The sequence below is a fragment of the Bacillus rossius genome, chromosome 10 (assembly GCF_032445375.1).
Source record: "Bacillus rossius redtenbacheri isolate Brsri chromosome 10, Brsri_v3, whole genome shotgun sequence".
Classification (NCBI taxonomy): Eukaryota; Metazoa; Arthropoda; class Insecta; order Phasmatodea; family Bacillidae; genus Bacillus; species Bacillus rossius.
In genome coordinates, this window is record NC_086337.1 from 10,685,485 (window position 1) to 10,702,106 (window position 16,622).

At 34.7% G+C, this 16,622-nt stretch overlaps 1 protein-coding gene across 5 annotated transcripts in view; it reads left to right on the forward strand.

The window, feature by feature from the left end:
* The window catches only part of LOC134535777 (uncharacterized), a 192,054-nt gene that overhangs the window by 57,402 nt on the left and 118,030 nt on the right, over positions 1–16,622 (forward strand). For all 5 annotated transcript variants that reach the window (XM_063375030.1, XM_063375029.1, XM_063375032.1 and 2 more), the window contains exon 8: positions 11,056–11,256. In XM_063375030.1, the coding sequence (XP_063231100.1) occupies positions 11,056–11,256 (201 nt within the window). The remainder of the gene's footprint in view (positions 1–11,055; positions 11,257–16,622) is intronic.

Consider the following 16,622-nt stretch of genomic DNA (forward strand, 5'->3'; position numbering starts at 1 on the left):
CACTCCCGCACTCTTCTCACTGAACTCGCTCATTCTCTCACACTATTTCAATAAATCTTTTCAAATCTTCAACATCAATACTTTAAACCATTGCGCTTCCTACGGATTAATTATATTTCATGCAAGTGCCCGAACTCAGCTGCAAAAAAATAAAACTCGTTTTTCTTCAAAAACCTTTCCAAACACTGTGTGTTAAAAAACATTCTGAAAGCCCATTTTTCTAGATAAATGGAAATTCTAAATCACCTACGCCACAAGGAAACATTGTGCTTTAATATTATGTAAAGAAAACACCTCTTAGTTTTATAGTTATGTAAAGGTGGTGTGATATGTTTTAGATGTCGCACCATCTTATCATCCATGTAGAAGAGTTACCCGAAAAGCTAACAAGACTATTGCCATGGAAATTGAAATATGGTTAAGGAAATATTTTTCAAATGTTTGTAAACAGTAAACAACATATAAAAAATCTTATAACTGTAAAATTAAAATACAAACAACCCTATAGCAAATATAATTTCAATATGAAAAAGTCTACAATAATGTTTACAAGAAACGAAATTGCAATAGCAATACAAAAATATCGCAATTTTGTTATATTTTTAATATATATATTATTTTTAATAAAGGCAATAAAAATGACATACTCAATATTTGGAATACAATAAATACCTTAAGCCCTACATATGTAATTGCTGCGAATTCACAATAAATGCTTTTCTTAAATATAGTAATTAAAAAACATCGGAAATAAATTATGAACATACATATTATGGTGAAGGAAAGTGGACACTATCACACTGAAAAATCTTAGAGGGTAGTTTTCCTCATCTTATTTCTTTCTTTGCGTTTTTGGTCTTGTTCGTTAAAATATTTCATGTTCAAATACTTGATACGCATATACGTTCTTGTTCTGACAAAACAGTATATAACTTCTTCTGGATATTTATTTTCAGTAGTTCCGCAAATAATTTTAGTCAGTGATTCAAAAATCAGCTCTTTTTTGCACAAATTGTTGCCATGAATATTATCAAAACACATTTCAGCGATCTTTATTAATTCAAAAAATTCATTAGTGGGACATTTTAAGTTACCCTTTGATTGTACATGTATCCAGCTATCGTCCTCCGAATTGAAATCCGTAGTGCCAAGGTCAGGATATTTATTTCTGAAACGGTGAGCTATATAGCCAGAAACATATTTGAGCCCTTCAAGAGAAATTTCGTCACTTGAAAGGGGCCTGGCCTCTAAATCTAAGTATATTTCTTCCATGTCAGCAAAATCTATTTCATTTAAAGGTGATTTCTCTTGAAATGTATTTGTAAAATACATTTCCTTGCACAAAAGTAGTTCTGTAATTTCATTCTGATAAGCACTGTCCTGTTCCATTTCATTTGACGAAAAATCACTTACCAAACACATTTCGTCTGTCTTCTCATCCGTGTTTTTCCGTTCAGCAAAAACTGCTGCAGAATGTTTTCACAATATGTAGTTTATAATTCTGTATTTAAAGTAAATGGGCGACAGATGCGTATTTTATTACATGCTTTATATTAGCTTCACCTGTATGTTTGTTTGTCTGTCCGTCTGTAACTCTTTCGACTAAGAGTGAGTGGCTCATCACTGTAAAATGTCCCACCAATTTCATCACGTTCGTTAGCCGAGCGGTCTAAGGCGTGCGACTTCTGAGACGTCAGCTTTCGGATTCAGCGATTGTGGGTTCTACTCCCGGCAATGCCGGAAAAAAAAAATGTTTTTTTCTTTCTGGTAAATTCTAAGATTATATCCATACATCTAACTGTAAATGATTCGGAGAGACTTTACCATTTCTTTGTGACGTTGCAACTCCAAATAGTTATCTCAGATGGTAATAGGTAGTGTCGGTAACTCATTTCCCTATGATAATTATACATAAATATAGTTTAAAAAACTAAAAAAACATGCTTTTAAAGAATATCAAACTAAAAAGTTAAAAATAAATATAGTTTAAAAAACTAAAGAAACATGCTTTTAAAGATTATCAAACTAAAAAGTTGAAAATAATTTTAAAATTTAATTTATAACAATAGTATATAAGCAATACTAGTATTAATGAGAAAAAAGCATGGGGCGCTTAATATACAAAAAATATGGCACAAAGCGCCTCAAGCTTTTTTTCTCATTTATACTAGTATTGCTTATATACTATTGTCATAAATTAAATTTTTAAATTATTTTTAACTTTTTAGTTTGATAATCTTTAAAAGCATGTTTCTTTAGTTTTTTAAACTATATTTATTGATGTTCCATACCTCTAATATACGGACAGAGAAAAAACCACTCTAACACTTCTTAGTTCAGTTTAACTGTTAACAAATATTTAGGTTAACAGGTCCTATACATATTTCCGAATGTTTTACTGACTGAGCTATACTGGACATTAATTAAATTGATCGCTGATATTTATACTTTTAAACGAAATTTTGAATTTATCATTTTATGTAAACTCTAATGCGTTAAAAAGTGTAACGCAACACTACACACAGGTAGTGATGTGTAGTGCACTGCCCTATGCACATTAGTTAACAAAAAAATAAAATGAAATATTAATTACTGATAAATAATACCTTGATGTCGTGATACAAGTAACACATGCTTATCTGATATTTATCTCAATTAGAATACGAAGTAGGAAGATAAAATAATTAACTGATTTTAAGACTCATTTATTACTTACACAGTACAGTGCATTTTGAAGACAAATGGGTCTTAAGAAGCAAAAATCGTACTCGATTAAAGGATGGTATGGTGTTCGGTATATTAAGGTTTCCCTCAAAGTAACGGTTTCAGAATGCTTTTAAGATATTAGTTACATCCCAACATAAGTTTAAAACATTTCTCTTAAGAGTGTGCTTCGTAGCATTAAAAAATGTGCCTTAATTATTTTGCAAATTTATCATTGTTATGGTGACGATGTCAGGGGTTTTCGTAATTTTTTTTTAGAAATATAGTACAGTATTAGCAACTACGTTAAGAACTTTTATTTTATTCACACAGAGAAAAGAAATTCAAAATGCTAAAATTTGGCGTTTGTCTTTTTATATACTATATAGGTTTGTTATTATATGTGTGTTGTAACATGTATAAAAATGTTAAATATATTCAACAATATTTGGTAATTATATATATTAAAAAACTTTTATGTACGCGACTTGAAACTACGTGAAAGGTTTTCAGTCTATAAAGGCCTATTCTATGATTTTTTTAAAATTATTAATTCTTATGCAAACAATTAATAAAATTGGAAGTTTTTTACATTGTCAGTATATGCATAGCATTACAGTTATTCCAAACAATTCTCTACCAGTGTTTACCTAAGGTTTGCATGTTACGTTTGTTCTTCTACTAATACACGTATATTACAAGAGGTTTGTAATAGATTAAATGAGGTAAGTAAGAATTCGTTTTTATAAACATTGTGTATGAAATTATAAATTTTGAGATGTATAATAACAAAAAGAAGTCCGTTCCGAAGACATATGTCGGTAGTGATACCCACTGAAACATTATTCCCACTTCAACTCTCTGTAAAAATAAAAGTATGGGGTTGAATGCGCCAAAAGGGGTATATAAATAAAATTTGAGGCTTCTTCCTTATTTCATACGCTAGTGTCCCCCACTTACAATTGCAAACAAAAATTTTTCCTCGATGTTGTAATTTACTCTGCGTAATCACAAAAAAATTTTGGCAGTAAATAAGTATTTAATTTTTAAAAATGAAAGCATTCATGTTTCGAAAAAAATATTAAAGCGATGTGGGGAAAAATGTTTATAGATACTCCAGTAAAATTTTCAGTTTGATTGTTTTGATAGTTTCGGAGCTGTTGCGAGTTTAGTTTGGAAGATTCTTCGGCCGCGCGAGGCGTGTTTGGGTCTTTTTCATTTTCTTTCAGCGTAGGAAGCCGATACCTGGCTTCACTTCGCATCCTCTGCTTGTCTTCCCTTGTCCTCTCCAGATGTATTACTGTATATTAGCTCCATGAGCGCGACCTTGACAGACCGTTTCTTCTGTCTCCTCTCTCGTCATCCCTCTACACCCCATTCTTCCCCCTCCCCACCCGCAGGCTGCGGCCCGCCGGCCGGAGCTCCGCCGGACTACCTGGTTGCGACAAGCGCCGCCCTCAGTGCCACGTCGCGGGGACATTCTTCCCGGCGGCGAGAGTTTTATACGCAGCACTAGAACTGTCACTCCAGAGGGCATGTTTTGAGTCGGATCGTATCAAAAACAAAAGGATATTAAAATATATACATAACTCAATAGTGTTCTGCCAATTATGTTTTCATTTTCATTTAAATTTATTCTTTAAATCGCTCCTGAAGTAGTCCAGCAGTGATCAATGGAAATTGTCAATATTTAACTGTAATTTTGACGATGAAAATTTTTTCTTCTTACTTTTATATGTGCAGAAACCTATTCGTACACTCGTTTCTTGAACTATACTTAAGTTTAACATAATTATGTGTTTTCTAAATAATTCTGGCTTGGAATAAAAATAAATGCATTTAAAATGACATAACTCAGTAAAAAAAAGTTTATTAAAAATATCCTAGGTATATTATGTCTTAAAAAGAAGCATCAAAAATAAATATGTACAGTTAAATTAGTTTTGTGGTAATATTTTCCATGCACCAATCGCCTTAAGAAATAGTTGCAGTAAGGAAGAGTAGCATAATTTTACATAAAATTTTGACTTAGTAAAGTATTCAAATTTTATTGTTATAGACTAAAAATTTTTTACTAATTATAAAACACGGATAACAAATTTTACCTTACATTCATCCAGTGTTCTTTGATTAAACATTTGATCAATATGATAATACAAAGCATGTGATCTTGCTGAACAGATGTAGCCTAAGTTCAAAGCACATGATCTTGCTGAAAGGATGTAGCTTAAGTTATAACTGACAAAACATATAATTGCTCATGAAAAAAAAATCAGTTTAGTATATATTTAATTATTTACAGTTTTCACTTAGGTTGTGGCATACTTCGTTCAAGCAGGTGTGATGTCTCTACAATCTCTTCTTTAGTGAGTGTAAAAGTTCTCCCAGTTGCTGTACAAGGTTCAACCTTTTTAAGAAGATCTTCAGTTCTAATGTCTAGTATATCGGCTTTTGGTGTTGGATAAAAAAAAAAGCAGCAGGTCCTTTGGGATGTAAAAAACTTACGTTAACTTCATTATTATTATTTTTTGCCAATATACATGCAAGCCACCAAAAGTTATCATATTTCACAGTAACATGTTTTGTCAGTTATAACTTAGGCTACATCCTTTCAGCAAGATCATGTGCTTTGAACTTAGGCTACATCTGTTCAGCAAGATCACATGCTTTGTATTATCATATTGATCAAATGTTTAATCAAAGAACACTGGACGAATGTAAGGTAAGATTTGATATATCCGTGTTTTATAATTTGTAAAAAAAATTTAGTCTATAACAATAAAATTTGAATACTTTACTAAGTCAAAATTTTATGTAAAATTATGCTACTCTTCCTTACTGCAACTATTTCTTAAGGCGGCATGGTATCTAAACCAGAGCTAAATGCATTAATTAACAACTGAAGGTTACTTAAAGGCAAAACTTATGCCTTGGTAATTTCGAACATTTAATTGCTGCGGAAGAAACAACGCTCGAGAATTGTCTTTTTAGGACGTCTGCTAATAAAGTTGGCAAATAACATTATGTAGGATTGTTGTTTTGCAGTTTTTCAATGTTGTCTTCCAAAAACCAATAACGTCCAACTGACGCTTAAAGCATTTATTTATCTACCACGCCCCCTTAAGCATCTACTAAACTTCTCATTTTTATTTACTCATGATCCCATTGATTCTCCACCTTGAAATTTGGCACAAATCTAACCAATATATGTAGGAATAACATACTTTTTTTAAAAAAAAAAAAAAAATCGAAAATGGTGTTTTTTAGAAATTCAATATTACAATTTTTGTAAACAAATAAAAATAATTTTATGTTCCAAAGTTGGTCATGTTACATATTAAATTGAAGCCCATTCAATGACCTTTAAAATGAGCTGTCAAACAGCATTCTAGCACCATTAGTTGGAAACCTACAAGTATTTGAGTGATCCAAAACATTGCTAAAATTGGCTATTTTTGCAATTTTCAAAAATTTATACAAAAAAAAAACTACTCAAAATTTTTTTTTAGAAAAAATAGATTTATAATGTATTTAGTTGATATTACCAATATACAAAAAAAACATGATAATCTAAGGTGTAGAGGTTAAGGCCTCTGGTTGATTTCATATGGAATGACCCGTTTACCAATGATTAATGGCCTCAATTTTTTTGTCCCTGTGGCATTGCAACAAAACCACACAGACAACCTTTTTTTCCTCCAGTGCATTTTTTATATGCCATTGTTCGATTAGGCAGAAGATTATATATATATATAAAAAAAAAGCAGGCAGTTTCATCAGCATTGAAAATATTGTCTAATGAGTACGACTTACAAATACTCTCCAGCTTTTCTTCCTTCCACTGGTTTGCTGCCTCTGTCTGCATCTTTATCCTCCTCACACACAACCTCCCATGATATATCATGTCGTTCCCAGAAGCGGTGCTACCACCCTGAACTGTCTTGAAAGTCTGATGTCCTTAAGCAATGCAAACTGTTTTGCTTTAGCTTGTAACATTGGGCCAGTTACTGAAACATTTTTTGATCGTACTTCTTTCAACCATTTGTTCAAAGCATCTTTCAGACCTTGGTGATCTCTGGAACAAATGCTTTTGTGGGCACAACCAAACAAAGATTTTCCATACTTTTTTTTTTTTTTAATTTTGCCCAGTCATAAACAATTGTACTTATGGTCGTCGCTGCAAAGCCGTATGTCTTCGCTACTACGGCCTTAGGTGTTATAAGATTCTTTCTACCTCTTTTCAAACTTGTTTCTGTGCCAAGAACCTCCAGCAAGCTGACTTCAGAGCTTAGAATCTCTTCTTCATCTGAATCTTGTGGATGTTCCAAGTTATGTGCAGCAGAAGTAGATGCAACAGCCAATAATTCTCTTTGTTTTATATTTCTTTCCTCTTCATGTAATTGTATTTGCCTAGCTCTCTCTTCTTTGTCTACCAACTTTTTGTCTACACCAGTCAAGCAACCCGGTCGACCAGGTTCTCTCTGTTTCGTCAAAAATGCTTTGTCTTCCTCTATTCTCATTCTTTCAAAGCCATCAGCATGTGCAATATCAAATAAGTTGTCCAGATCTTTTTAAAAATTATTTTCCTGGTTTTTAAGTCTCCTGAGTTTTCTTACAAATTTTTGCAGGTCTCTCCAAACATGATATAAATCAATGAGTTTCTTCATGTAGTTAGGAAATGCCTTCGTGTGAGTTCTTGCTTTTTCCCCAAATATAATGCACTCCCTAATCACAAGATTAGCATTTTCACAAGATAGGGGACAAACAAGTCAAGGGACAATATAGGAAACTCCTGGTTGCGTGGAGTGTAACTACTTTTTTTACAGTGTGTTTTAAGTGTGTGAGAGTAATGGCATCTAGCGACGTGGAGTGAAAATAGCTTGAAAGCAATGCAGTAAATAGTCTTGCTCTTGGCCAATGATATTGGCCAGAATTTCCCATATTGTCATTATACAATATTTGGTTACAGGTCACAACACTGTATTCGCACGACATGTATGAACAAGTTTATATTGCAAGCTGGCAAGGATTAATGTTTTTAAAAAGGGGCTAGTAACTTCAAGCCCTCGAGTGAAAGGACTGACAAACATTGACATCAAAAGGCATTCTTTTAAACCAGTATGTATTCCTTGATAGGAAATGCATAGAGTCACCTGTTTTTCACGATGCGCGAAATCACAAAATTTTTGCAGAAACAGGACCTTTTTCGCGAAATTTGCTTATTTGCCAAAAATTCGCGAAAAAGTAACAAAACGTATAGATTTGTGGCGATATATGTCGACCTTTTGCGATATATATTGAATTGTGTACCAATGATCGATATTTACGTAACTACTAACTATTGGTTGTTACGAAGTTACAATTGATGTTTCAATGTCGCGTTGGTAGAAAACAAATGAAAATAGAAAGTGATGTTCTGTTTCCTTGCTTCTCGCGCGTATTGGAGTAGGTTTTCTTTTGAGTGCTATAGTATAGATTATTAAATAACTGTGACCGTAAAATTGTATGTTTATTACTGGCAGTTAAGTTCACGTTCGTGAAAAATGGTTGTCACAGTATACGACTGTGCTAAAGAATTTGCGCATGAGGGATTTTATGTTTTTGACAGATTCAACAAAATTTTAACGTGTAAGTTTTGTAATGTCCGAATCGAGTGGGCAAGAAAAAATACGTGTGTGAAGCATATTCATGGGAGCATCACCCATAAAAAGAATAAGGTGTTAGCATGGGAAATGAATGAAGCGGGCCCATCGTCAGGAATAAAACAAGTTTCGCTCACTGACATGGTATCCCGGGCAAAAAAAAACCAAGGTTGACAAACAAGAATTTTTTTTGTCTACTTCATTCATGGGCGTGAATATCCCGTTGGAAAAAATTGATCACCCGAAATTACGAGATTGGATGAACAAGTTTATAGAAGGTGGTATTGGTATTATGCTTCTGTTTATTCTATAAGAAAATATGTCACTCTTATGTCATTCAATTTTCGATAAATAAGTTTCTGCATGCGATATATTTTCAATTATGCACAATCCCGAAACCCTCAAAAAATAAAAATAGTCCTTTAACCTAACCTCATATTTCAAATGCAAAACATACTTTTTTTTAACTTACATGTCTTGCTTGATAAAGTGTGTGTCCATTTTAGAACAACTTGTTTCAAACCAGTATCTTGAAGCGTACAGTTTGTTCAGAGATATTGTTAAAAAAGAAGCTGAGAGTGGGATTGATGTAGATGTTTTGAATATTTTGTTGTCATTGAAGTGTGATTTTCAGTGTTTTGTTGAGTGTGCTGTAAAGGCTTTGTGGGTTCCCATTAGTAATGTGTATTTGTGAAAGAGGATTCTCGTCTTATTGAAACATTATGTCATACAAAATAACCCGCATCACAGCAGAAAATATGGAATTAATGGCTGCAATGGCTTTCCCATCAAGCTAGATAGCAGTAGTCAAAATTTCCAGCAAAATCTCAAGCCTAAACATTTTTTTTATATGCAGAGCATTTCCAATTAAAAATATATAAACAGCTTTTTTCCAAAGTGCATTTTCAATTTTTAAAACTTATTTCTTAACAAAACTGCCCAAAAGCGCCAAAAAAAAAGTTTTAGAAATGACGAAAAAATTAGCGTAATTCACTTTAAAATCAACGAAAAATACACTGAAATCAACAAGAAAAATGACGAAATTTGTCTTCGCTTTTCACCGTAAACAGGTGACTCTAGAAATGCAGTACAAGGAAATAGCTAATGAGATTTGCCAATAAGGAGCAATTACATCAATTTTTAAAAATTTTGTAACTACGAACTCATCCATGAGTTCCGGCGATTCCCGTTCGGGTAGTGCAATAATGTGATTCCAGGCATAAACTTTACCCCCCTCCTCCTGCCCTCATTTTTATTTTTAACACGCTTTTACTAGCTTAACTTGTAAGTAACGATGTAGACAAATCTTTGAAGTTGATTTTTACCTACTTCTGTTTGTATTATCAATTTGAAAATATATAAGTATATGTAATCAGATGACATGTCAGTAATTTTATGACCTTGGCCTAAAGAGAGAGGGGGGAGGGGGGTCATAGGGGCAAAACAAAAAAAAAAAACCACTACTTTCGAGGTATGGGCAAAAAGCATAACTTTTGAGATGTGGGCAATAACCATGCATTTTGTCTATCCATGTTAGGTATTGCCCAGGGGTTGATTGCCCCCCTCCCCCTCCCTGTCGAAGGAAGGTAAATTGCCCCTAATTTTTCAAATTTTCAAAATTCAGAAAAATTGTAGTACGTTGATTTTGAAGTGCTAAAGAGGTCTTCGGGTTCTATCAGCCCCCTTCGGTAAGGGGGCAGGGTCAATTGCCCCCAATTTTTTTAAAGTCAGGAAACAAGTGCATTGATTTTGACGTGCTTCCAATGCCTTTGTGCACCATTGGCCCCGTGGGGGGGGGGAGGGGGGGAGAGTCACTTACCTCCGAAATGTTTGGGATATTGAAATTTGTTTTTGTGGTGCATTTTAAGGAATTTATCAAAAATTGTATTTTTCGATGAACTTAAAAGTAAAAAAAATATATATTTTTTTTAAAAATGTGCTTTAATTGTTATATGAAGTCAGAAGTAAAATATAATCTTTAAATTTAAGTAATTTGTACAACAGCAATAGAAGAACTACTATTCTGTATAACTTTTTTTTTTTTAATTAATTTTAAATAAAGAATGAAGTAATAAACAAAACAATTAATTTCAATTTAATAAAAGCTTGGGATGCTTTACATCAGTTGTCTTCAATTTTCTATCACTAATGACTATTCATTAGGATAGAGTCAATACAGATGTTAAAAAAAGAGAGGAGGTACAGGAACTGAATGATGGTAGTGTTTTGCCACCGAGCGAGGTAGCACTGCAGCTAAACTGGGTTCAAATTCTGGCCATCCACCCTTCATTAGGATTCCTATGTTTTCCTAAAATAATTCCAGGCAAAACTTGGGATTGCTTCCTCAATCTCAAACAACCCTGTTGTGAGCAAGACATATTACCAAGTAAGATAAATAAATATATAAATTGATTACTCTGCCACCAAAGAAATAAATGTGACCACTTGTGTGTTATTTCATTTAGACAGTTCTTAAGAGATTTTTTCTTGTAATTTTTCCAAACCAATGTATTATTCATCATTAAAAAAACCTTTTATTGTATAAATAATATTTACATGCTTCATTGTGTGAAAAGTGAATTTTTCTTTTTGCTGTATTTGCGATTGTGGTAAGTTGCGTCGCGTGATGTGTACACAGGGGGAGTTAAGATGTTGCATGGTACGGCAGAAGGAGGCGGAGTCAACAACTGGTCCACTGTTCTGTTGGCAGCCACCCCCCTTCCCACCAAGCGTGCTGCAGCAGTCGGCCTCCACCCACAACGAAGGTGGCTTGAATGGCCTGGACCAGCAGCTGACCTTGAACCTGCTGAAGCTGAGCGGCAGCCAGGGCCAGCGGGCCAAGCACAAGGAGTCTCCTCCCGCCTTCTCGGTGGGCTTCCCCAAGAACCTGGGCGGCAGGCACCAGCCACAGGTGGGTGCACACACTTGTTACAAACTAAACAATAGTTTCTATTCATGCCTGAAATATTACTTTTACAGGGTTCCCAATGAATGGGAAAATAGGGAAAACAGGAAAAATTCAGGGAAATTGAAATGGGTCAAAAACACAGGGAAAACTCAGGGAAATTTGTTGTGCGGCAATCACAGTGTGTGTGTATATATATTTATATACACTAGAGTCCCGTTATAGCGAGGTGTCACGGTTCCGGGTTTGATCCTCGCTATAACCGTGTCCTCGCTATAACCGAATTGGACAAATTTTGGCCCCCAAAAAATAAAAATTAACCGAAAATAGCATAAAAATTGTGTGTAAACCTGTATAATTGGAAAATAACAGGTTATATTAACGAAATCTTAATTTCTGTGAGCAGATGTGTGAATTCTCTTTAAAACGATACCCCATAAGTACGGATGCGATCACCGATTGCGTCAAAATAACCAGAATACCCTGCCACGCCACGTAAGTATAGCATCTCAACCCGCGGCCGACGCAGCATTGTCCTGCTATCTATCGTCGATGCGGGCGGTCTGCTGGCGGCCATGTTGGTTCGGGATGTTGCTAACAGGTGGTGCTAGTGTAGCGCGACGATTTAATTCCTTACAAAAAAGCAGGAGTGCGGCTGCGGCAACGCACGTACGCCTCAAACGTAATAGTCGCTGGAAATCTATACTTTTTTCATTTAAAGAAACCTGTCAACTTTTTTAGAAAATAAATTTGGGATTAAACTCAAACCATCACCACCCCTTTCCCGGACAGATACCACAACAACTGACCGAAACAAAAGTTACAAGAAAACTGCCCTAGCGATTCGGAAATAAATACGGTAGTGCCTACTAGAGGTGTAAAAGTAATGAAAAAATGCGTACTCGTATGTATTCGTTCCTATAACAATTAGTACTCGTTACTATCGTTAAGTTACTCGTTACTTCTGATACCGCATAAGGCATAACATGCTATGTTATGTTGCAGCAACGAATCCAGTCGTATTGCGTACGCGTACAGTATGACGTCGCGTAAATAATAATAAATAGAATATAAACAATTAACAATATTTGATAATTAATAGTTTTTGTTAACCAAGAAACAATTAAATCTCATTAGAGCGGCTTTTTAATATTATCTCTTTTAAGATAACAACCAAAAAAAACGTGAAAATACGCGATTATAAAAACAAAAACATACATATTTCTAATTTGTAAAAAATACTTTCTTACGTTTTTTCTGTTCCAATTTCAAACTTTGTCTACACACGGCACAGATAACTAACGGAAGTTTGATAAAAGAAAGAAAGGACGGGATTCTATTTTTGAAGCCACGCACTTAGGTGGCGACTGCACGGCTGAAGAATGTGACAGGCGTCAACGGCAAGACGTCTAGCAGCGAGCGAGGGGTGGAGATAAGCAGACAAATAACAAAAGCGCGCTTCAAGCGATTACGCCGTAAATTCCTCAAAAATACCTCGTTATAGCCGTGTTCTCGCTATTACCGTGCTCGCTATAACGAGATTCTACTGTATATTGATTAATACATGTATCACAAGCACATTTTTTCTTAAAAACAAAATCGGAAAGTTGGGGTGCAGGTCGTACATGTAAATCAAAGTAATAGATAAGCCACGAGTCCCGGGAAAGTTTGGTTCGCCATACAGCTGTGACGTGCCGAATTTCATGCTAGGCGGCCCCGGACCGTGCCGAGCTGCGCCAAGCCAGTTGTAGAAAATAGCGGAACCGTAGTTCTTATACGTTTGGAAGTTTGTGTCATAACTTTGAAGTATCTGGTACGCTGGAAACTTTTTGAAGATTGTTTAGTGAACGTATTTTCATTTATTTAGATGTATTTTTTTCAAAAGTGCTGCATCTGTAATGGTGTTTTTGTATCACTGTAATTTGTGTAGTTGGTAGTATTATGGTTTCATGACAAGATTTTTGCCTATCTCACACAACAAAAACACCGCGAAAATAGTTACACATTGTGTTATTCTGAGTCAAGAGTTCTACAGAAGCAGTTAAATATATTTGAAATTTTTTAGTCAATTGGGAGAAGTTTTTTTTTCTTTTCAGAAGAAATCAACGGCGGTCCTCTTATTATTTTCTCATTATTAGGGATGGTGATTTTTCGTTTTCGCGGAATAGATGCGAAAATATGCTAAACTATATTTTTTCCGCTATAAAATGATAAATCTAGACTATTCCGAGATAAATGCGAAATCAAGGTAAAAAACAATTTATTTACCTATTGTATTTAGTTTCAGTTCAGTATCAAAAGAAACCATCATTTTATGACGTATTCAGCCCAAGTATCTTATTGTCACGTCATTCACAACACTCTTGTTCGTAAATATTGAATGAAAAATGGCCATCCGTGCCTCGCGATTGTAAACAAAGCAAAGAACAACTAGCTGGAAGGGTGTCCGTCATCTTGCAGAGCACAAGATTTTAGGCCACCATATTGCGACATCTCTGCTTCACCGCGGCCATTTTCTGGCTGTGTTTCACGTGAAAGCCGTGTTCTTGTGTATTCTGTGGAAGCTGGTGTGTTTACAAATACGTGCATACTCGTGAATGTGTTGTATACTGTTATTTCTCGTGGTAAAAATGACGAAACGTAATTTTCATTCGCGATCGCATAAATGAATACTAAAGTGAACAGTTCTACGAAAGTGATACGAATATTTTAATGTGCAATTTATGTAATCGCCGTCTGGATTGGAAAAAAAAAAAGATGTACTTGAAAAGCACATTAAATCTGAGGGACATCAGGCTGCAAAAAAAAAAATCACCGAGAAATCGGATGAAGAAGAAAAGTCGGTAAAACGGCAAGCAACGGTTTCTGGCATGATCGAAAACCAAAAGAAGGCGAAAATTTAAAAAACTAGTTTCAATAACATTATTTGTACATGGCAAAAAAATATTTATTGATATTTTAAGTATTCAATTTATTGCACTCATAAGTGCTAAAAAGTTGTTTGGAAACCTGCCAAGATAGGCTATCTTTGTAGTTGTGCTAGATCTTTATTTCTGTGGTTGTTAATAATGTATATGTATATTATTTAATGCTTTTTAAAAATATACTTTTCTTCAGTAGGTAATGTAAAATGAGAGAATTGGCTAAATCTTGTTTTTAAAAATGCTACATATATTTTGAATTTGAAATGTAGCATTTTTAAAAACAAGATTTAGCCAATTATAGGTTACGTTCACGGGTGTGTGCTAGCACAGTTTCCTTAATGGTGCAGTGAAAACACGGTGAAACTTGTGAGACTAAGCAATTCAGTATCAAATGTGTTTTGCTACTGTACATTAGGCCTAGGTCTATTCTTGATAGTCTGAGTGGATAATTGTGTGACATTCACAATGTCTAAATTCAATCCTGCTTGGCTAGATGGATCACTGTTTCCTGACTGGAAAAAGTGGCTACGTCGTGTTGAGGGTGATGACAATGGTGCAAAGTGTATTTTGTGTAAAAAGGTATTTTCTTTGAGTAGTATGGGTAGGCAGTCTGTGAAGAGCCATCAAGAAGGGAAATTTCACAAACAGTTGGTTACTGCGAGCAGTATTTCTGCATCTATGTCAGCATACTTAACAAAGCCTTTAAATCACCAAGAAACGAAGGGATCAATTATTTCAAGTGTTTCCACAGCACCAAATTCTGAATTAGCATCCAGCACACCAGCATCCTGTTCATTGTTAACTGGATCATCATCATCATCATTCAGTGCTCTCAAAGAGGCATCTTCAGGTATGGAAAATAAAATACATTTTCAGGGAGACAGTAATGTCAGAAATGCAGAAATATTGTGGGCATTACATTTTATTATGAAAAAAGACAGTTTTAATAGCCAACAAGGAATAAGCAATTTGTTTGCTAAAATGTTTCCAGATAGTTCCATTGCACAATAAATGCAGCTTAGTAGTACCAAGACTGCATACTTAGTTACTTATGGACGGGTACACATCGTTTGCCCTACAGGCGTTTGCCCTAAACGTAGGGCAAATGCCTGTAGGGCAAACGACTTTAGAGCAAATGCCGTTTAGTGCAAACGACTGTAGGGCAAACGCCGGCAAGCACTTATGTTTTGGATTAACGAAACCACACCAACTTTTAGGGCAGACGCCTGTAGGGCAAATGCCTGTAGGGCAAACGACTGTCGAAAAACTTATTTTAGGGCAAACGCCTGTAGGGCAAATGCCGGAGCCTGGTCCGAATGGGATTATCAAACATTTTGTGTAAACGCCTTTAGGGCAAATGCCTGTAGGGCAAACGCCTGTAGGGCAAATGCCTTTAGGGCAAACGCCTGTAGGGCAAATGACTTTAGGGTAAATGAAGTTTAGGTTATTTTGGGTAATGTAGGTTTTTTCAATTATGTATCGATTCAAACTGTGTTCTTGTAGTTTATATTTCCTCCGCAGGTGGCAGTACCTCAATAAATGTTTTCCCTCTAAATGCAAAGTTTACAAAAAAGTCGCTAGATGGCACTTATGTAAGCCTATATCGAGGTTTGGTGGGAATTCGTTTGGTATGAACTTCCTAGATTCACCAACAGATGGTTCCCTGCGCTAAGTTCAATGTTATCGAATATTTTTTCTGTAAAATATTTCGGAACATAAGGTGATGTAAGGTCTTTGAACAAAAAAAATTGTATGATAAAAAAAACAGTATTGGCGATTTAACGAAAATATCGCTGGAAAAAGGTTCAACTTTTTTCCCGGGGCTTTGCTTATTTCAATTTCAGCTGTCAGACGTGCATTACGCTATCATTACTTAAAATATTACGAGCATATAGGTAAATAATGCGAATACTAGCTGTTAAACATTTTCTTAATTAGCATAATAGTATTAATGCTGTTAAACTCCTACATATTGTTCATACTATTTTATTCCGTAATGTGTACACAGCATACAGCTGAAGTACACAATGAAGAAGTATTCCAGTTCGTTTTGTTCTGGGGTTTCCATAATTTGCATTAATGACCTCAAAATCATATTCACCCCTTTTTAACCTCTTAGCGATTGCATTTCACTAAATGATTATAGTTTGATTAGTAGTGTTTAAGTCTTTATTATTACTAACATTTCTTTTCTTTATACTTAGTTATTTAAAAATATATATATACTTATAACCCTTTTTCACAGTTTATGGCTTGAATTCCACTAAATGGAAAAATTGTGGTTGGTAGAATTAGTATGTTTTTTTTTGGTGGTCAATATCTTTTCTTATAATAGATTATTTTCACAGATAGAAATTTTATTTTAAAACCATATATGGGTACCCCTTTCACCTCTTTAGGGGTTGAAATTTGCAAAATGATAAAATTGTTGTTGGTAGTTTTTGAATG